The sequence below is a fragment of the Enhydra lutris genome, unplaced genomic scaffold (genome assembly GCF_002288905.1).
Source record: "Enhydra lutris kenyoni isolate GAN:26980312 unplaced genomic scaffold, ASM228890v2 scaffoldscaffold13, whole genome shotgun sequence".
In the NCBI taxonomy this organism is placed as follows: Eukaryota; Metazoa; Chordata; class Mammalia; order Carnivora; family Mustelidae; genus Enhydra; species Enhydra lutris.
The window spans coordinates 56,655,397-56,676,754 of NW_019154097.1; the positions used below are offsets into that span (position 1 = coordinate 56,655,397).

The 21,358-nt window shown below is 44.0% G+C and overlaps 1 protein-coding gene across 1 annotated transcript; it reads right to left on the minus strand.

The window, feature by feature from the left end:
- Window positions 1-9,141: 9,141 nt before the first annotated feature.
- On the minus strand, window positions 9,142-21,034 carry LOC111146070 (zona pellucida glycoprotein 2). The gene is made up of 18 exons (XM_022501447.1): window positions 20,948-21,034; window positions 20,770-20,858; window positions 19,657-19,740; window positions 19,178-19,272; window positions 17,227-17,379; window positions 16,389-16,430; window positions 15,848-16,012; window positions 14,987-15,083; window positions 14,711-14,892; window positions 13,612-13,738; window positions 12,784-12,971; window positions 12,609-12,700; window positions 12,383-12,507; window positions 12,038-12,227; window positions 11,287-11,422; window positions 11,119-11,215; window positions 10,432-10,515; window positions 9,142-9,312 (listed from the first exon to the last, which is right to left on the minus strand). Exons 1-18 carry the CDS (start codon window positions 21,022-21,024, stop codon window positions 9,167-9,169), a joined length of 2,169 nt encoding a protein of 722 aa, XP_022357155.1. The 5' UTR covers window positions 21,025-21,034; the 3' UTR covers window positions 9,142-9,166.
- Between the last annotated feature and the right edge of the window lie 324 nt (window positions 21,035-21,358).

Consider the following 21,358-nt stretch of genomic DNA (forward strand, 5'->3'; position numbering starts at 1 on the left):
CTGCTATTCTTTTGCATTTACCTTTCCTCCCACCCTCCCTACCTGCCCCCTCTCCACCAGTGCTGTGGGCATGGAAACAAGGCCTGCATATTCACTTTGGATAGCTTAGAACCTTATACATAGAAACCCCTGGACAACATTTTCCATTGACTAGAAAATACTGAGAGGTGTGAATCTAGAGCCTATATATCCCAGGACATTTGGCAGCGTGTGGAGGCGTTTTTTGTTTTTTTTAAAGATTTTATTTATTTATTTGACAGACAGAGATCACAGGTAGGCAGAGAGGCAGGCAGAGAGAGGAAGGGAAGCAGGCTCCTTGCTGAGCAGAGAGCCTGATGCGGGGCTCGATCCCAGGACCCTGGGATCATGACCTGAGCCGAAGGCAGAGGCTTTAACCCACTGAGCCACCCAGGCACCCCATGTGGAGGCATTTTTGATTCTCATGACTGTGTGTGTTTGGGAGAGGGGCTGCTCCTGGCATCCTTCTGGCATGCTCCTGGTGGGGGATAAGGCCAGGGATGCTATTAACTGTCCTACAATGCACCTGACAGCCCCTTACAGAAAGAATTATTTGGGCACAAATGTCAGTGCCAAGGTTGAGAAATCCTGATGGAGACAAGAATTAAGAACATTAGGCTTCACGATAGCAGAGCTCATCTGGGATGAGGCTGGTATTGGCCAGGCCTGTACTAGATCTGCCAGTTACAGTAATGGTATACAGTAATGGTTTCACAAATTAGACATTTGTGAAATATGTCAGGTTTCCAAAGACCTTTCATACATACCCATTACCATTTTTGACCTTTCACAACAGTTTTGCAAGTTCCCTCTCTTCCATCTTCCTGCCATACTCCTCAACTGGCAGAAGACGAAACTGGGCCAACAGGTAAATAATTTGCCAAATGTCTCAGAGCTGGCTAGTGACTGTGCTACGAGAACAGCATCATTGGCTTCCAGCTCAGGCGTGGTTTGCTCCTCTCTCCCTGCTTTTCTGTTAAAGCAGAAATGAGAAGGATGAGACATAGGGAAGTTGGGCTACTTGGCAGTTGGGAATTGGAGAGCCATCTAGGTTGGAGAGGACAGTGGGTGTCGTTTGGCTTCCCATGACTTGGGAGGAGACTCAAGGCCCCATACACATGTGCTAGGAGACCTTATGCCCCGACTTAGGTGCTGGAGCTTCAAGCCCCATCTGAAACCCTTAAAAACAAACAAACAAAAAACCAGCAGGTGGAAATGGAACAGAAATGTTTCCTAAAGTCGGTGCTTACTTGTTGAGCCAGAAGAGGGAGCTCACATCTAGCAATCTGAAGCTGGCTCTGCAGCGAACAGCCCTTAGAGCTGAAAGAGACTTTGCACTTGTGCATCTTAGATGTTAATGTGCATCTGTACAAGGGGTCCTGCTAAAAGTCAGGTCCTAAGTCTGTAGGTCTGAGTTTCTGCCAGCTTCCAGGGAAAGCCTTCCACAGACCACACCTTGGGTAGCAAGGCCATAGAAGCCCTCTTCGGTCCTCCTTCTAAAGATGGCACACCTGGGGGCGCCTGGGTGGCTCAGTGTGTTAAAGCCTCTGCCTTCGGCTCTGGTCATGATCCCAGAGTCCTGGGATTGAGCCCCGAATTGGGCTCTCTGCTCGGCGGGGAGCCTGCTTCCTCCTCTCTCTCTCTCTTTCTGCCTGCCTCTCTGCCTACTTGTGATTTCTGTCTGTCAAATAAATAAATAAAGCCTTTAAAAAAAATTCTTTAAAGATGGCACACCTGAAGCCAGAGAGGGGCCATGACTCTACCTGAAGCCACTGCAAGTCTGCAGCACCTGGGCTGGGACCCATGTTTCCTGCATCTGGGGCTTGCTTCACAGCATCTTCCCTGCTCCTCTGACCCTAACAGAATGCAGTGGGGAGGATCCATCCCTAGGTATGAGACCATAAAGAGACCATATTGTCTGCTTTGAATTCTTAACCTCAAAAATACAGTGCCAGTTACTTTACCAGCAAAAGAGGTGTTTATTTGGGAATCAAAGAGAATCGCAATCTGGGGCAAACAAACTACAGCAAAACTGTAGGCAAGTCCAGGGAATAAAGGAGGGGCACGCCTATTCATTCATTCATTCATTCATTTATTCATTCATTTATTTGAGAGAGAGCGTGAGAGCACACAAGTGGGAGGGGCAGAGGGAGAGGGAGAGAGAGAATCTCAAGCGGACTCCACTAAACGGTGGAGCCTGATGTAGGGCTTGATCTCACCACCCTGAGATCATGACCCGAGCCAAAACCAAGAATCGGACAACTAACCGACTGCACCACCCATGTGCCCAAAGGCTCACTTTTATAAGGAGAGAAGGGGTGAGTTGGGAATGCTGTTATGAACTGAAAGTCCATTAGAGAAAACTGGGAGTCGAAAGTATAGTGGCTTCTCATTGGCTGTTGCCTAGAGGGTGGGGGTGGGGAATGAGGAGAGCAGCTCTTCCTCTGGCTGGAATAGAAGAGTGGTATCTATGTTCACAGTCAAGTCAATCTCTTCCTGTTGGGTCTGCAATTGATTCGGAGTGGTAGGGTGTGGGAACTCCCCCTGCCCAAACTTCCTGGTTCCATTTGGTGGGGTTTCCCTTTACTAATTTTCACAGAATCAAGCTTCTTTGTACTATACTTTTGGTCAAATCACTTCCCTCCCATAAGGAACACTGGAAATCCAAAGATGAACAGAATAAGACTCTGGTTCTCTTGCGCCTTGGGGGAGCCAAAGCAAAGTAAATTTGTTAACAGAAGGTGTTCTTATTTGTGGTTTATATAAATTTGGCTATTAATCCAAAGGAAACCTTACACGTAACTTGCTGTGTTCTTATAGATGCACATTATAGCCATAGCTGATCTCCTAAAAGTAATGCTGCTTTAATCCTGAATCATTTTGAATGCTTTTACCTGCAAGAAACAGACTACATCCCTTTAAAAAAGGGAATCCTTAGCATCTACTAAACATGAAAGTTTGTTAAAGAACAAAATTTCAACTGAGTAAACTTGAATATCTCATGCAAGTGAGTCATGAATCCCACCTAGCATGTAGAGGGGAGCTCTGAGGAGTTGTAGAAAATGGAAGGTTTCTATAGGAAGGAGGGTGGAGCAAAGAAGTTATTAGCTAAAGAAAAGATTGTTTTAGGCAAGGTCACTTTCCCTTAGGACGAAGGGCTGGGGGGTCTTACACAGATGACCTCATCTTCCTTTGGGGAATGGAGGGCCCATGTGACAATTACTTCATTAGTGCTGACTCATTAGTGCTGACTAGAAAAGTCCTGACTGACCAGTTAAGACTTCATTTCTGGGGAAGGTTAAAACTGTAATTAGATTAGGTATTAAGCTCTAGTTTGGTGACTTGGCCTACCACGAGTTACTCCCTTTGAGGGCCTGTGGTTTTCTTTTTGACAAGATGCAAGTGATTGCAGGGTTGATTTAGGAAACACAACAAAGTAATCAGGAATCTAGGTTTTCCATGTTTTTACTCTACCGTTCTCAGTGTCATTAGGCTGTTTCCTCATGGTCACAAGATGGCTGCCGCAGCTCAAAGACTCACAATGTCACACCACCACATCCACAGAGAGGAAGAAAAGGGGCTAGCTTTACATACTTTTTTTTTTTTTTTAAACAAGGAAGAAAAAGACAGATGTTTCCCTTGCAATATCCCTTTAAATCTCATTGAACAGAAACATATGCCTCCTGGTAGCTGATCTGCAAGGGGAGTGAGACTTCGTTTTGATTATTTAGCACCATCAGGGTATGTCACCTAGGGATATATTATGCCATTCCAGAACAGTCAAAGTTCTCTTATTAGGGAAGAAGGGGACAGGGAGAAAATGAGGATTCTGGGACCCAGTTCAATGTGTATGGGGGTTTCCCCACCAAGCAATTCTCTGGTGCCATTTGGGTGTCCTACAATTCAATTCACTTCTGTCACTACCTACCTGGAGATAGCATCAGATACTACAGGTTAAGGGCTTATTCCTACAAGACTGTCCCTACCCACCCTACCCCGCTTCAGATGCCAGTCACAAGTCCAGGTACCTGTGGTCCTCACGGTCTGGCTACAGATGGGAGGTTCTGATGACACCCTATTGGGTGTGATTGATTTGCTAGAGTGTCCCACAGAACTTAGAAAAACAGTGTACTTTCTAGATTACTGGTTTATTATTAAAGGATGTAACTCAGAAACAGCCAGATGGAAGAGATGCATAGGGATGGAGAAAGGACAAGGAACTTCCATGTCCTCTCTGAAAACACCATTCTCCCCAAATCTCTACATGTTCTCCAACCTGGAAGCTCTCTGAACCCTCTGCTTTGGGGTTTTAATGGAAGCTTCATGTTATAGGCATGATCAACTGGCCAAGTCCCAGAAATCAAGAGGGTGAGACTGAAAGTTTCTACTCTCTGTTCAAGATTGGTTTCCCTGGCAACCAGCCCCCTTCTCTAAGTTATTTAGGGGCTTTCCCAAAGTCATCTGTTAATGTAACAAAAGGCTCCTTAATTGCTCTCAACACTTAAGAAATTCCAAGTGTTTTAGGAGCTCTATGCTACAGGGGGACAAAGACCAAATACATATTTCTTACTATAAATCACAATATCGCAGGAAGAGAAAGGGGGAAGGAAACCTTTTCAGATTAAGCAGCCTACGCCAACTATTAGTCGCAGTTCACTCATGAGTTTATTCACAAAGCAAAGTTCCTTGTGTGTTGTGTGATCAAAGGTCAGGGTCAAGGAGAGGTTAGGCAGAATTCTAACCTCTGGCAGGGAAATCTACTCTCAAGAGAGGAAGTGGTACTTAGGCTACCCAAGAGCCCAGCCTACACACACTGGAGTCCATTGACTCATCAGGGGGAAGCTGCTATGACCAAGACTACGGATATGCCAGGATATGTTCTACCTTTTGCTGATCTCCTGTCCTCCAGCAGTGAGGTAGCTTCCCACTCCATGCACCACCACCTTCAAGCCAGAAGCAATGTAACCCCATGGATTTTCTGCTTACTGGCACAGTAGTGACCACTGTAGAAGGTAATTCTAATTCTGGTACCTCAGTGGGTTACAACTTCAATTCCCATCTCAGGATGGACTTGTGTTCTCAGCAACTCTTCAATTCCACCAGGATATACTATGGTTTAGAAATGAAGCTGGTTGCAATTTGAATCTGTCAAGCTCTTGAGACAATAAACTGTTCCCATGTTCTTAGTCTCTGTGTAGGAGCAACAGTGTGAGTTTGTAACACATTGTCTGTGACAAAGTTTGCTGGCTTCTGCCTTTGTCTAACACAGCGATTCTTACCCAGAGGTGTATGTCAGAATCACTGGAGCAGCTTGTATTAGTATCTTCTTGCTGCTGTAACAAATTATCACAAGGTCAGTGGCTTAAAAATAACCAATTTATTCTGGAGGTCAGAGGTTTGAAATCAGTTTCACTGGGCTAAAGTCCAAGTGCCAGTGAGGCTGGTCCCTTCTAGAGGCTCTAGAGGAGAGTCTTTTTCCTGAACTCCTTTAGTTCAGTGTCCATCTGTGGTCCTCAGCTGGTAGCCCCTCCCTCGTCATCATGGTGCATCACTCCAGTCCCCGCCTCCATCATCACATTACCTTCCCTTCCTGTCATCAGATCTCACCCTGTCTCCCTCTTATAGGGATCCCTGTGATTGCAGTTAGGGCCCACCTGGATGATCGAGAGAATTTCCCCATCCAGGATCCTTAAATTAATCATGTACATAAAGTCCCTTTTCCCATGGAAGGGAACATTCACAGGTTTCTGAGATTAGGACATAGATATTTTGGGGCCATTATTGGCCTCAGAGCCTAAACATGCTTAGACCCCTCTCTTTAAAGGTTCTAGTTTAGTAGATAGGGTCAGGACATGTATATTTTTCAAAATATGGGCCTGATTAAGAATCTCTCATCTAGCACATAGCTTTATCCAACCCTCAGTTGCTTATAATTTTATCCCTGGGGTTTTATTTAGATGACTCCAGTGCTGACTGGGCAGCTCAGACACTAAGACTTTGACTACTGACTATCTCATTGAACCCTCACATGCTTTCAGAGTAGGTTTTGTTTTTAAGACTTTGTCTAATCTCTACACTCAACATGGGGCTCAGACCAACAACCCCAAGATCAAGAGTCCCATGTCCTACTGACTGAGCCATCTGTGTGCCCCCAAAATAAGTTTTTTGTTTTGTTTTTATCAAAATAGGTTTTATTCTCATTTTAAAGATGTGGAAATAGGCTCAGAGATTGTTCCACCTGCCTAAGGTCACACAGCAAGAGTGACATAGATCCAGAACCCAAACACAGCTCTTATTCTAGAACCTGGCAAATTTCATGAAACTGCCTGAGTCAGCAGATCAGGTCAGGGAAGGAAAGTTCAACATGACAGGGGCCTTCCCAAGGCATGCAAGTCCATTCCCAGCCCCTGTAACCTTTGCTGTTCAAACTGTTGGGTAGAGTGTTAGAATCCACATACCCCTCATCTACCTCCTGGGACCTATGTTACAACTATGGCTCATCCCTACTACAAAAGCAAGATTGCAAACACGAGTTTGGTGAGGGAGCAGTCTCTTGGAATCTGAGCTCCCTCTCTCCCCACAGCACAAGGCTGCCTCCCCCACATACAGTAGGAGGATGTGAACCTTCGGAAGTTGAGAGCATAACTTGAGTCAGTCACTTACTGTACTTGTTCCTGGCTTCCATGGCAACAAGTGTTCATCCCAGCAGCTGCTCCACAGTTGACTTAGCTTTTCTCCCAAGTTCTGCCCCAGCATTTGTGGCAAACATCAGAACCAAGCCCTGCTGTGGGGACAGGCTGGAGGCCAGGTCACCGTGAACCTGACTTGTGACCATACACAAACAGACCAACCTGGAGAAGAGAGGCTCCAGCTCCTTCATCAAGATCATATATCTCAGGGGCGCCTGGGTGGCTCAGTGGGTTAAGCCGCTGCCTTCGGCTCAGGTCGTGATCTCGGGGTCCTGGGATCGAGTCCCACATCGGGCTCTCTGCTCGGCAGGAAGCCTGCTTCCCTCTCTCTCTCTGCCTGCCTCTCCGTCTACTTGTGATCTCTCTCTGTCAAATAAATAAATAACATCTTAAAAAAAAAAGATCATATATCTCAGACAAGCTACCCTAGGGCCTATGTTGCTCTTCTGTAAAATGTGTGCATTTCTAGCAAAGTGATGGCTTTAGGGACTCATTAGAGTTTGTATTTACTACCTATTGCTGTTGTAACAAATTCATATAAACTTAGCATCTTGAGATACAGGTTATTTCACAACTCTGGAATTCAGAAGTCCAAAATGGAGCAGTGGAACAGTGTTCTTTGAGGCTCTAGTGGAGACCCATTTCCTTGCCATCCCCAGCTAATATTGGCTACCCACATTCCATGGCTTGTGGCCCCCATCACTCTGATTTCTGCTTCCATTGGGACATCTTCTGACTCTGATCCTTCTGCCCTTTTTATAAGGACCTTTGTGATTGGGTCTTATTGGATAATATCCCCATGTCAGGACTCTCGGGCACACCTGCAAAGTCCATTTGGAACCATGTAAGGAGAACATTCAGATTCTGGGGAGTAGGAAGTGGACCTGTTGGGGTGGTCATTATTTAGCCTATCACTGGGGATCAGGAAGCCCTTAAGTGGCCAAATTTAAATGCCATTTTAAAAAGTACAACATACGCGGGTTTTCTGGTTCTAATGTGGAACACTGTGCCTTGTCAGTCACAGAAAAGCTTGACTCCAAGATCATTTATCATTATCAGATTAAGGCTTTATTCCCTTCTAAAGCAATATCCCAAGAATGGCTTTGATGACTAACTTGAACTTTTGACTCTTAGAACTCTAGAAAGACCAGAGCTTTCACACTATGTGAGTAGTTTCCTTCTCCACACCATGGTTGAGTTCTACTGTATAAATGTAATCAAATAATTTAGAATGAAAAGGTGTATTGGAAGAGGCAGAATGCATATCAAAAAGCTGCAGTATAGGGTGTCTGGGTGGCTCAGTGGGTTGGGCCTCTGCCTTTGGCTCCAGTCATGATCTCAGGGTCCTCGGATCCAGCCCCGCATCGGGCTCTCTGCTCAGCAGGGAGCCTGCTACCCCCTCCCCCTCTGCTTGCCTCTCTGCCCACTTGTGATCTGTCAAATAAAATCTTAAAAAAAAAAGAGCTACAGTATATTTAATATTCTTCAAATTTTAAAAAGCGAGACTATGACTACTCCCAAAAAAGTTCCCAACACACTGAAGACTTTGTTTTTACCTCCTAGCCCCATACAGATATTTTAAAGCTTTTTGAGTTTTTTTCCTAGCTGAAGCTCTCTTACAATCTCTGCTTTTTCTAGTTGAAGGATACAAGCGAGTTCATTTCTGTATTATCTTGAACATAGTCTGCTAAGAGCTACAGTGTGAAGCAAACACTAGTCCTTTTGATATAATTGCAGTGTAGAAGCTGGGGGACCCTGAAGGGGAAAAGACACAGAAGGAAGGAATAATAGCGTATAGGCAGTGGGAAAGCCACTCTCCAGGCTCAGCTAAGGGGCTGGTGTACAGCTGTGGAGTCTTAACGAGACTAGGAATGTTGTAACTGCACCTAAGAAAACCAGAACCTTTATTCATTTCCATCCCCCCAGGGAGATTGCTAGTCTCGAATTGCATGATGAATACAGGGAACAATGTAACTGAAAACCTTTAAGTTCTTAGGCAAAGTTTCTTTCAAAGAGTAATTTGAGTTAGGAAATATGGAAGCAGAACGCTAGATTAATTCCATGGGAACACCTCCTTACCCTGCCCTTCTAGGGAAGGGAAATCGTGCCCATGACTAAGGGTGAGCTTTCATCTCCACATCTTGCATATGTGAATGGAGGGGTGAAAGAGGAGTCGCCTGAAGGCAGCCCCAGAGGGGGGCTGTAGCTAAGACCTGCTGCTGGTTCAGTTTTCTGGCACTGCCAGTTTGGGGAGTGGAGGTCAGAGAAAGCTGAATGACAGGAAACAATTAAGTCCTGAATTTCCTTAACCTCATCTACACAGCCGAAGCCCATTAGGATTGTGGAGAGGTTCTACATGCTCTCTACGAGTGTGACCCCAAGAAGCCATCCTTGAACTCCATGTAAGTTTAATGAGGTAAGAGCAAGCAGCTTGCTTCAATCACTTTATTTGAAAATCCTTAGTGATTTAACATCATGATTCTTTTTTGGCGGAGGTAGCTAATGAGGCCTAGAGTTGCCACCAGGCCTGCTAAGGCAGCTACAACCACCACAGTCTTAAAAGCAACATATCCGGCAGCCTTGGGCCGTTTCGAGTCCACAGCATCTGGGAAGGAAGGAGACATTCAAGTCTTAAGATCATTTAAAATCAAAAGGCCTAAGTTAAAGTCTGAGGCTGCCCAAAGAAGTGATATGAAGCCTCACAGGGCTCATTTGGGAAGCTCACAGCAAGGTATGTAGTCTTACTCCTGGAGCCAACCTCCTCCTCTCTCTGCTCTGCTCCCACGGCTGTTCCCACCTCCCCCTTGCTTCTTTTCCTTCTACAATCAGATGAGCTGACACCCGAAAAGAACCTTACTGTTTCAGCCTTTTTAACATTATGGCACTAATAGAAATGATCCCAAGTGCATGATTTCTTGCAGGTTGTTAGGGATTTAAGGCCACTTACTTTCAAATTATGGGTCTGTAATTAAGACCAGCTGGGATCAAGATAGGAGATATTAACAAGAACACAATCTAGTACAGAATGAAGTTTGGCAGGAGTAAGTCACATGCCTTCTGATTTAATAATTCACGTCTACAAAGATTCCCAGGGGTGCCTGAGTGTTTCAGTCCGTTAAGTGTCTGACTCTTGCTTTTGGCTCAGGTTGTGATCTCAGGGTCTTGAGTTAGAGCCTCCAGGATGGGCTCTGGGCTCAGCCAAAATCTGCTTGACATTCTCTCCCCCTCTCCCTACCCCTCTATTTTGTGTTCTAAAATAAATCTTAAAAAAAAAAAAAAAAAAAAGCTATCCTGAATTTGTGTAGTAGGCAAAGATTTAAGAGGAGGATTCTACTGGGGCATTAGTGACAAAATTGGAAATAACCTGGACACCCATGAATGAAGACTGTGGTTAAGACAGAGCCGTGTGGATGGAATCCTATATAGCTGTTAGCAGTGAGGTAGTTCTCTGTGCAGATTAAATGGTTTAAAACAAGTAAAAAAAATTCCAGCAAGTAGGTAGAATATGTGATAATGATGTTTCCACTTGCATTAAAAGATTTTTTTTTTTTTTAAGGGGGCGTTTTTGGAAGAGTACACGAGAAAACTTAGAGTTATGGCTAGGAAGAGAGACTCATTCTTTTATTACTTAGGATTACCATAGGCATGTATTATTTGTGCATGGTTAAATTTAACAAAGCCAAGAACTGGAGTCTAGGAAGTGCCCTAGGCTTTAAATCCATACCTCTGAGTGAAGAGCCATTTGACAACAGGAGGATAGGTCCCGGGAGACTTACTATCATTTTCTCTTCTTCAGTGGTACCTGTGGCTGGGGACAGAGATGGGAGTTAGTATCTGACCTTGAGAATAGTGACCAATAGGGAGGTGTGTCGATGAACTTAAACATCTCTGCCCAGTTCCCTGCTCTATGTGGGTTTTGCCCACCTTTGCAGGAGACGGCATATACTTTACTGTAAAAACAGAATAAACTCTCCAGGAATATCCCCAAGAAGATTAAGTTCCCAGTCCACCCAGACTCCGCAAGAGTAACTTTTCAGAGTCACCTGTGCAGAAGATCAGGCTCCAGTCCATGTGCCAAACCAGACTTGCTCATAGTCTGATCTAGAACTTGCCATCTCAGCCTTATCCTATGGGCAGGGAGGCAGTCCTCCCTGAGGTTTCTTGGAACAAGAAACCTGAGAACATTTCTTAGAACTGATAAAGAGTCCCAATAAAGCCCCCCCACTTTTTTTTTTCATTTTATGTGAATTGTACACTCATTGGTACCCACCAGCAACCCAAGATCAAGAGTTGTAGGCTCTACTGACTGAGGCAGTCAGGCTCCCCATAGCCCTCATTCTTAAGGTTTCTAGTTCTGAGAAGATAAGTCTTGCTTTGAGGGCTCATGGTAACAAAGACTTGAAGTTTTTACCTCGCCTGTGTCTGAATGACATAGGGCAAGTCACAGAACACAGAGGGGAGTCTGGAGAGAGTTGATTGCAGATTAACGCGCTGCAGTGGAAGTAGACCTGGAGATAGAAGAGTCGAGTGGAACTGATGCACTTATATTCAGTCTGTCCCAGGGGACTTAATTGCTTACCAGGCTAGAGAGCACTTGGGCCTCAGATACAAAGGCAAAGGTCTTCACATCAAACCTCTGATAGTGATTAGGATAGGTCACAGATGAACCAACTGGATGGAAGGTGGTTCTGTGGTTGTCCAGATTGTATTCACAGCTGGGAGGTACACACCAGGGAAGAACATCAGCAACGTTATTCCCTCCCCCCCGCCCCACAAGTTTGACTCAACATTTGCCCAAATTCAGCCACATGTATTCTAACACCTTGTGAACTGTTCTACCTTCTACCTGTGCCTTTTATTTAATATACTTTCTGATGTGGTCTACCCAACAATATCAAGTCATGAGTTGTACATACTAGTTCTATTTTTCTAACATAGTAATACAATTTAAGTACTGATTAGTTTGCCAGGTAAACCTATCAGGAGCCTCAAGTTTTATATGTAGTTTTTACATTGGCTTAATTCTTCCTACTAATCTGAGTGCCTAGTATGTCCCAGGCAGTTAGACTGGTTACTAATGACCACAGACAAAGATTAGGGCCTTTGTGACTGTGCTCTTCTGAAACCCAGGAGGGTTTTATCTCCTCTTCACTGTCACTTTTTTTTTTAAGATTTTTTTTTTTTTTAACGTAATCTCTACCCCCAACATGGGGCTCGAACTCACAACCCAGAGATCAAGAGTCTCATGCTTTATTGACTGAGCCAGGCAGGCTCCCTTTCGCTGGTAATTTTTCATTAACTGAGCTACCTTATGGGTGGAGAATACCTACCCATCCATGATAATATTCCACTGGGGAAGTGAGGCTGGGTTCACAGTGGGTGTTGCCCAGCAATCATCTAAGACCAGCTTGATATTGGGGTCAGCCCTATTAAGGACTCTTAGTTCCAGGTAAATTGGTTGGCGGAGGTATCTCACCACAGGGTACTCCTTGTCCCCATAAGGTCGAAGGTAAGATTTGTCTGAAATGGAATAGAAACATCTTCACTATGCAAGTGGTTGATGGTTGCAGTAGGAGCTAAAGCATCACTACTATTCCATTAGTCTGGCAGCATCAGAAAGTTCAGGTTGGGGCAGAGTTCTCTGAAAGTATTTAAGCAGGGTTTCTTAGGCTCACCTGGGTAGGTTTGCATGCTTAAGGCAAGTGGACCTGGCCTCACGGAGGCCACTGGAGGAGGAAGGCTTTGGACATCAGTGTTTATTAGCAGGTCATCTCTGCTATAGTGGCACCTCACAGTCATTCTGTAATGAATGTGGGGAGGGGCCAAGTGGTAAGAAGAATTTTAGGTTAGAAGACTGCTTTAACCTAACATGGAGCTTGAGAAGTAGCAATTTCATCACACCTGAATTCACTATCTCTGGAAATTGTGCGTGGAGGGAGATCCGCCCAGAGAGCATGTATTTCGTTTTCATAGATGACTTTGCCGTCCTTGAACTTAAAATTAGAGGAAGGTTAGAAGTGGGTGACCAGTGATCTTACAGTCCAGTCTTAACACCTCGAAGTCTGCTGGTACTCACCTTATGTCTTGTTCCGCATCTGCTCAGGGGGATATGAAACACTGTCAGCCCTTGAGATGGAACCTTGAAGGTAGGTTGGCAGGTTGAGCCCCCCACCCTGAGGGTATCCAAATTTAGAGCTGGTTTTGTTTGGTGGCTGTAGACCTTGACATCCATAAACCCATCCTGGTTACAAAGGTCACCTATAACTAGATGGTGTTGAGAGTTTAAAGAAACATGTCTGCCATATTAATGGTCATCTACCAACCTTCAAGTGTGGATGAAAAGAACTCTGAGAAAACTGAGAGGCTAAAGTGAGTTGAGGGTCAGATTATGGCTTCAAGTGTAATGTCTTGTGTCATTATGTACCTTCTTTCAAGTCTCACAAATCCTGAGTGGTTTGAGGAAGGAAATGGGTGGGGGGTGGTTAGTTGATGCAGGAACTAGTTTTTCCCATTGGCCTGATGGGATATGGTAAATAAGTAAGCACAGGGACAGAGCCAATACTGAACAAAACCACATATTCCACATCCTTAAGCAATTTGTAGGCATTTGGGTGATGTCCTTTAAAGTTTAGTAGTCCTAATTACAGGTTGGAATCAATCTTATTTAGATAATTTGCTCAGGCTCCTAATGCAGAATATATCCAGGCTACTTAAACATGGATCCATTATAGTGAGATCTACACGTATGTATATTTTGGAGATATTATCTTCTTAAGGCTCTGTCATGGCAGCTACACTGAGGTTTCTGATCATATCAGTTTCCTCACAATGTAAGCAATACAGAGTCTGAAACACTGTATGTTTTCCCCTATACACAAGAGCTGAGGGAGAAGAGATTTCTTACCTACAGAAACCGGTGACTCACAGACACACTCAGGATAAACCACCATTGATACAGTCTCAAGTTTAAAGGTGAAGGTCAGCTTGAGTGAAGCTAAGTAGAACTGATGGGGTAGGCATTTTTCAGAGGACTGAAAGGAGACAAGAATGTCGATGAGCAGCTGCAGCCATGGGGGCCCAGCAAAGCCCAGAGTGAGGCAGGAAGGAAGTATACTGAATACCTGTAGGACACCCTCCAGAATTAATCGGGTTTCCCTTTAAACCAGAACCAGAGAGAGCCTATCACTTCTCCAGATCAGGATGATTTCCTAGGCAGGAAATTTATTGCTTTAAACTCATGCCCTGAAATACCCAGCTCTGCATGCTCTTTGTACTAGATACTGAAGCCTGAATTAACAGATCAGATTCCAAAAAGCCGAGTAGTCTGCCAAGCCAGGTCTGAGTAAAAAGGACTCTGCAAATGTTGTCAGATGTTACTGCAAACCACCCATACCCCGACATAAGATTACTCTCTGCTCTCCCTGGCAAATGCATCTGTTAAGAATGGCCTCAGTGAGAACAATTGATGACAGTTTTGTTTGGATCAAGCTGCCCTATTAAAAATAGGTCGTAGGAGGGTCATCATTAGCAACTTAAAAGCAGTGCAATGAACGGAGTGGGGGAAAAAACCACACTCAAGAAAACTTCCATTGCAGTGGTTCAAAGAGGCTTGGTGTTTGAGAGTGAATTTCAGTTATTTAAAAATTCACTTAGGCAAAGTGATCAAATGAGGCCTTCCAGAATTTGAATCCATTATATGGATAACTAAGAATTTATGGTCAGGGCGCCTGAGTGGCTCAGTGGGTTAAGCCTCTGCCTTGGGCTCAGGTCATGATCTCAGGGTCCTGGGATCAAGCCCCACATCAAGTGCTCTGCTCAGCAGGGAGCCTGCTTCCCCTGTCTTTCTCTGCCTGCCTCTCTGCCTACTTGTGATCTCTGTCAAATAAATAAATAAAATCTTTAAAAAAAAAAAAGAATTTATGGTCAAGTCATCAACTGTATCCTCAAGACTGTGCTTCAAGCTAGGCTTCCATAAAGCTCAGTGGTTCATGCTTGGAACATACTTTGATTTTGAGTAGGGTTTTGCTGAAGTGCAATCTCAAGCCCTTGGATTCTTCCTTATGGATCCCATGGTCATGCAGCTGGCTTAGAGCAAAGCTCCTGTTTTCAAAGCTCACAGATGTTAACTTCCAAGGAAACTCCGGTATGGTGAGTGTCACATGTGTGGCATTACAGTTCACGGGATCTAGAAGGAATGGCCGACATGATGCCTGTGATCAGCTTTAAGGCCCCGGAACAGTGTCTCCCACAACTGGAGTTGCCCTTTCCTAGGGCCTTACCTGATATACAAAGCACTCGTGTTATTAAGATGAGCTTCTGCCCAGTAGATTCTTGTATCAACTTCAGAGGCGCTGTGTAGAGGTGCCTGTTACCTTGCTGAGGGTGGGATTTGGAGTAGAAACAGTTTTAAAGACACCTGTTTACTTGAATTTCTAACCAACACTGGAAGAATCGTCAGGGCAAACATGCTTAAGTATTGGCACTATTTTGGCCCAAGTAGAATTTGAGCATCTTGTCTAGGGACTGTTCAACAGGTGTTCTAGTTTTAAAATCTTGTATTTCGTAACATCTGGCAAGAGGCTTGGTGTTTTACTCTTAGGTAAAGTAAACTTAGTGTTTTACTGATAGGACTTATAGGTGATTGCTAGGCAGATGTGAGCAAAAGCTGATTTTATGATAACAGCATTCAGAGAAAGTGTTTGCAGGACATATAATCAATGTCTAACAGGACTGTTCTTGTTAAGATGGCGGACATTTAAGGGCTTTCTTAGGTGCCAAGACCTGTTCCAAGTACTTTGGCACATTAACTCATTAACTTCATGTCTTGATTGCTGGCCCCCAAAGCACCAATTCCTACAGTAGAACCATATTATAGGAAAATGAGAAAACAGAACACCTTAATTCATAGAAGAATTTAGTGCCACCTCCCATCACATTATAGAATCAGTATTCATCTATTGGAAGAACGATCTGTTCTGTTCACCCTTGCATCTTTAGTTTTCAGTGCAGGGCTTAGCACATTAAGATACCTGTTAAATCAGTTGTATTCTCAGTTCATATGAACACATGGTTGAGAGGACACTTGGACTTAGAAATACTGGTCTGTGCTTGGGTGGTGGTACAAGGAGATTCACACCTACCACATAGTCAGTCACTCCGGTGGCATTGAATGACATTTGGATGCTCAGCTTTTGTTTCTTGAAGAAGATACTATATCCTTGGGTCACGGCCTCCTGAAAAGTCAGAGTTTGGACTTTTGCACCATCACCAACCTCCATTATCCATCTCATCAGAGTCTTGGAATCCTAAAGACACAAGTTTCATTTAGAGGGCTGGTGCTCACCTTAACCCCGAGACTATTTGTCTATTTAATGTTTTATTTCATTTTTTATTTTTTAAGGTTTTATTTGTCAGAGAGAGAGAGAGAGAGAAAGAACAAGTGTGCACACAAGCAGCAGGAACCTCAGGCAGAGAGAGAAACAGGCTCCCCGCTGAGCAAGGAGCCCGATGCGGGACTCGATCCCAGGACCCTGCGATCATGATCTGAGCGGAAGGCAGACACTTAACCGACTGAGCCATCCAGGCATCCTATACTTAATATTTTAAAATCAGGATTCAAGTTAGGTTACTTTCACTATAAAAGTAAAGTTACTTAGGTAATTTAAACAGTTACTTCCATACCGAATTTTCATCAGCCATGCCCGGAATAACATTGAAGGTAAACTGGAAAAAAAGAAACCATGATGTGAGGTGTTGATTTAGAGGAGCAAGTTTCTGAAATCACACTACCTGACAGCATGTGCAAGATGCCCAGAGCAACTGCTATGTAGTTCTTACACCAAGAGGCCTGATAGTGGGTATAGTAAGAAAAGGCACAGGTCGACTCATGAAAACTAGCTGTCCAGCTGTCCTCTTAGGTATCATTTCATCTCTGAGCTTCTGATCGGAAGATCTAAGCTCCCTTCCAGTTTTAAGTTAAGACAGTGGATTCTTAGTTGCACATTTTTTACCTTCATGCATAGGAATCAAGAATTAGGTCAAACCACACAGTTCTATCATTGTTCTAATAAAACATGAATGTATTTTAGTTGTCCATTATCAATATTTGTTAGGTTAGACTATAAACTTCCTAAATAGGTGACTGGAATATTGTGCTTTTTAACTATATCCTATCATCTGGCATAGAACCTGGGACATGATAGCTATTCCATTTGCTGAATGATTATTATTAACGTGACTGCAGCTACCAATGGAATCTTTTCTACTACCAGGTATGATGTGCTGAGGACTGTATATACCCTCTCAATTTTTATCGCCACCCTCTGAGATATTATTGCCCCCTCTTTCGGATCTGGAATCAAAGGCTCAGTGTGGTTAAGAAATCAATCCAAAGCCACTCAACAAATTAGTAGTTGAATACAGGATTGTAAGCCTGATCCTGTTCCTAACCCCAGCTCTGTGTAGACCAGCACATTTCCCCTGCAGTAGCCATGAGAAGCAGTCACCCTGCTTCACTCACAGACATGGAATCCTTTGTGCAGATAGTGGATCCGACATGCTCCTGAGTTTCTTCTGCTTGCGCAACTGGACAGCTGATGTGATATATGAAAGTCGTAGATGGTAAAGCAGTAGTATTGTCCAGGAGGCCGATGGCAATCAGGTGCTGGCCATGCTGTGTGTAAATGGCACGATAAGAAGAGTAAGTGCTGGGACCTCCGTGGGAAAGCCAAATCCGTGATATCATTGGACCCAGCTGAGTGGCGCAACTCTTGAGGTTACCAGTACCACAGGTTCTGGAAGGTACCTCATTCCCCTATCAACAGACTCTACAACTAGACTTTTTAGGTACCCCAGGAAGACGCCAGTCTTGGCAGCAAATAGCTCCTTGAGCTTCAGGGATTGGAGTTCTATTTTTGAATTCTTGACATTTACCTTTGTCAGAATATCATAGTTATGGCTAATTTGGAGTCTCTACCCAAGTCATTCTCACATGTATTGAGCACCTACATAGCAGCCATTGCTCCGGGTGGTAGACAGAGCCAACTTTGGTATTTCCCCTGGTTTAGGGAAGTCATAGTCTCAAGTAAGGGAGAGCCACCCTTTTTCTATAAAATAGCAGTAAATATTTTAGGCATCTTAGGCCACATATGATTTCTAGCATATACTTTAAGTCCTTAAAAACCTAACTATTCTTGGGGCGCCTGGGTGGCTCAGTGGGTTAAAGCCTCTACCTTCAGCTCGGGTCATGGTCCCAGGGTCCTGGGATCGAGCCCCACATCGGGCTCCCTGCTCGGCGGGGAGCCTGCTTCCTCCTCTCTCTCTCTCTCTCTCTGCCTGCCTCTCTGCCTACTTGTAATCTGTCTGTCAGACAAATAAAAAAAATATATATTAAAAACAAAACAAAACAAAACAAAACAAAAAACCTAACTATTCTTAGCTCAAGGACCATTACACACATGCACACGTGCATACCATGAGCTAAATGTGCCCACCCCCAGGTTTTAGTTTGCAAACCCTTGATCTACAGGAAATCAATCCTAAGCTCCCAAGTTGCTAAGGGCTATTTCAGAAAGGGAAAAATTACTAAAGATCCTCACCATGTAATTAGATGAAGTGGTCAGTTAAATACACAGATTTCTACCATGTATCTCAGACCTAAGTCATCAACTAAAGGAACTAAAGGAACTAAGTCTATACTTTCCCAATTCCCCAAGGGAGTCTTTGCACACAAGCTGGAGAACTGCTTGACAGGTTTCTTTTACGGCTCCCAATAACCCTGATTAGGCAATACCGTTGCTTGGCAATGGAGAAAACCCTATTGCTCAGCTGCTGTTTTCCTTCCCACACCTGTTTTTATAGCATAGCAGTTCTGTTTGCCAGCACCAAAATAGCCTTCCCTTTCCCATGGAGGTTACAGATCAAAATAGCTCCTTTTGAGCGTTTGTTCTATCTGCATCTTATCATTCATCTTTAGATACCCTTTGGAGAGGGTGCCATGAGCAAGCAAAGAAAGATTAGCTCACTTGCTAGAGATCACAACTAGATAGTGGCAAAGCCAGGACTCACACCAAGGCTCCAACTTCAGGATTTCTCAACCTCAGCATTATTGGCATTTCAGGCCTGAAATCCCTGTCAGAGGGGGCCCCGTGTGCAATGTGGGCTATTTAGCTGCAATCTCAACTTGTACAGACAGCCCCCCCACTCTAGTTGTGGCAGCCAATAAGGTCTTCAAAATGTTTCCAAACCCTGCCAAATATCCCCTGGGCAGACAAAACAGAAAGCAAAAACAAAACAATACAAAACAAAAAACAAAAAAACAACCAACCAATGTCCCAATGCTTAGGGACATTAAGCAACCCTGGTTGAGAATAAAAGCTCTTCCTTCAAGCCTATACCCTTAATTAGTAGGGTTACTAGTAGTAACTACTAGGTTACTAATTCCCAAATCACTCTTCAAAGCTATTACTTACCACTCTCTTGGTACAGGTCTCATATGGGACATTCAGGATGAGCTTTTCTGAGTCCAGGATGGAAATGCAGTTCCATGATTTAAAACTAATGGGATCTACAGAAGCCAGAGCAAAGAGCCAAAAAGTACATTTCAGTGGCAAAGTAAACCAAAGCTACATAGCCAGTCCTGCCAATCCATTTCTAAGTTATTTCAAACCACTTCACGTTTTATTGTCCCATCTGGTGATAGGACCCAAGCTTTGAGAGATGCTGTGATTTGCAACTAAAAAAATTCCCAGGGGATTCGGAGATAAATTTCTGAGGAAAGACAAGGTCTTCCACTCTTGGTGGTATCATGCAAATCAGAGACCCCTAGGGCATCATGGTAATTGGATGCCAGTTGCTCCCGAGTGTGTATTCTGTTCACCTGAAAAATGGGGCTAGCCTTGAGCCCAGGCCTTCCTACTAAGACGAAGATAAGAATATACACATTACCTACCCACCACAGATGCATGCCATTTTTCGGCACCCAGATTGCTTGGAAATTCCACTACCATTCTATTTTCATTGCAAAAGACAGTACCTGAAGAGAAAAGGAAGCAACTGGAGTATATCTGAGCTGTAGGAGACAGGATTCCTCCAGAAGTATATGGAGGACCTCTTCTCCAATAGGTATCAAGGAAGGGTACCATTTTTGAGAGGCAAAGCTTGACCCCCCCCACCCTCAAGGAGCTCACAGATTGGTGGAAAAGATGTACTTACTGTGCAAGATACTAACTATAAGAAAGATATCAAATGCCTGGGGCTTTCTGAAGTTCTAGCTTAGGTTTAACCACGCATACAGAGACCAGGCTAGAACCTTGACAGCAGAGCTGATGGAGGTGGGGATGGTAGGTCTGTGAAGAACTAGAGAAGAAATATTCTGTCTAAACACTTTTGAACTTGCAGTTTAAAAAACAAAACAAAACAAAAAAAACCCTACATGGAGCACCTGGCTGGCTCAGTCGGAAGAGCATGTGAGACTCTTGATCTTGGGGTGGGAAGTTCGAGCCCCATGTTGAGTGTAGAGATTACTTAAGTAAACTTCAAATAAAATGCCTCATGTAAGCCAAAGGACACTTCTTAAAGGCTAAATTCTTTTTTAGCCTTTTTTTAAAGGCTAAATTCTTTTTTAGCCTTTTTTTAAAGGCTAAATTCTACTTATAATCTGCTACTCTACATCCTCTCGCTCAGGGGAAAGTTTGAAAAGCTCTTATGAGTGGAACAATTTCAGTTTTGTCGGTTATGCTGATGCTTTCCTTAAGTACGAGTTTGGGTTTGAAAATGACTACTCCTGAAGTTGGGGGCTCAGTATTGTGTTTCACTGTTCTTTAGATAGATACCATAAATCTTGAGGTAATGAGGGAGTAGAAAGTAGTATGGGTGTTTTGCGAGATCTTTTGTTTAGCTAGTATAGCAAGCCATAGGAGAGCAATGGAAAAATCTTTTGACTTGATCAATGTAAGAAAGGGGTGAGTCGAGATTATCTGAGCCGTATTCAGGTTTCCTAGCTATCTAGTTGCAACCTGTTTTAGAGATGCTAAGAGCATTTCCCCTCACCCAACAGGCATACCTGGGAAGACAGGATCTCCCAACTGAAAAGCACCTGTTGAGTTCACTGAAGTCACAAGGATGAAGAATAAAGAAAGTGACCTGTAGGTGCTAAAAGGGGATTGGAGAGGATTAAGGAGGAATGAATTTCAACAGATAAGGCCATCGTGTCCCCTCTCTCTACTGTCAGGATTACTCACCTCCAATCTGCTCTAAACCAGCTTGAGGGGCTCCCACACACTCCCTTCTGTCCGCACGCCATGACCAAATGTATCATCAAATCAGCCAGGTAGGTGGGTGGGCGCCTCCTTTTTTTTATAGCAGAAAACAGGATGTGACCCTGCCCTCTCCCATTGGAGACACCTGAGTCTTCTCCAGCCCTCCCAGCTGAGAAAGAGGGATTTGGAACAGAAGAGGCCTTCTGGAAGGCCTGAAGGAAGCATCATTCTGCCCTTTCTGACACTTGCATTTCTGTTATTCTACCAGGTGCTCTGCAGGCTGCCATGAAACCAGAGCTCCCTGAAATTGGCTCCAGGTGAATGAATTGGTGTTTTTCTCCATAACACTGGGCAAAATTAGTTTCTTTGGGCAAAATATTTACAACTCCAATG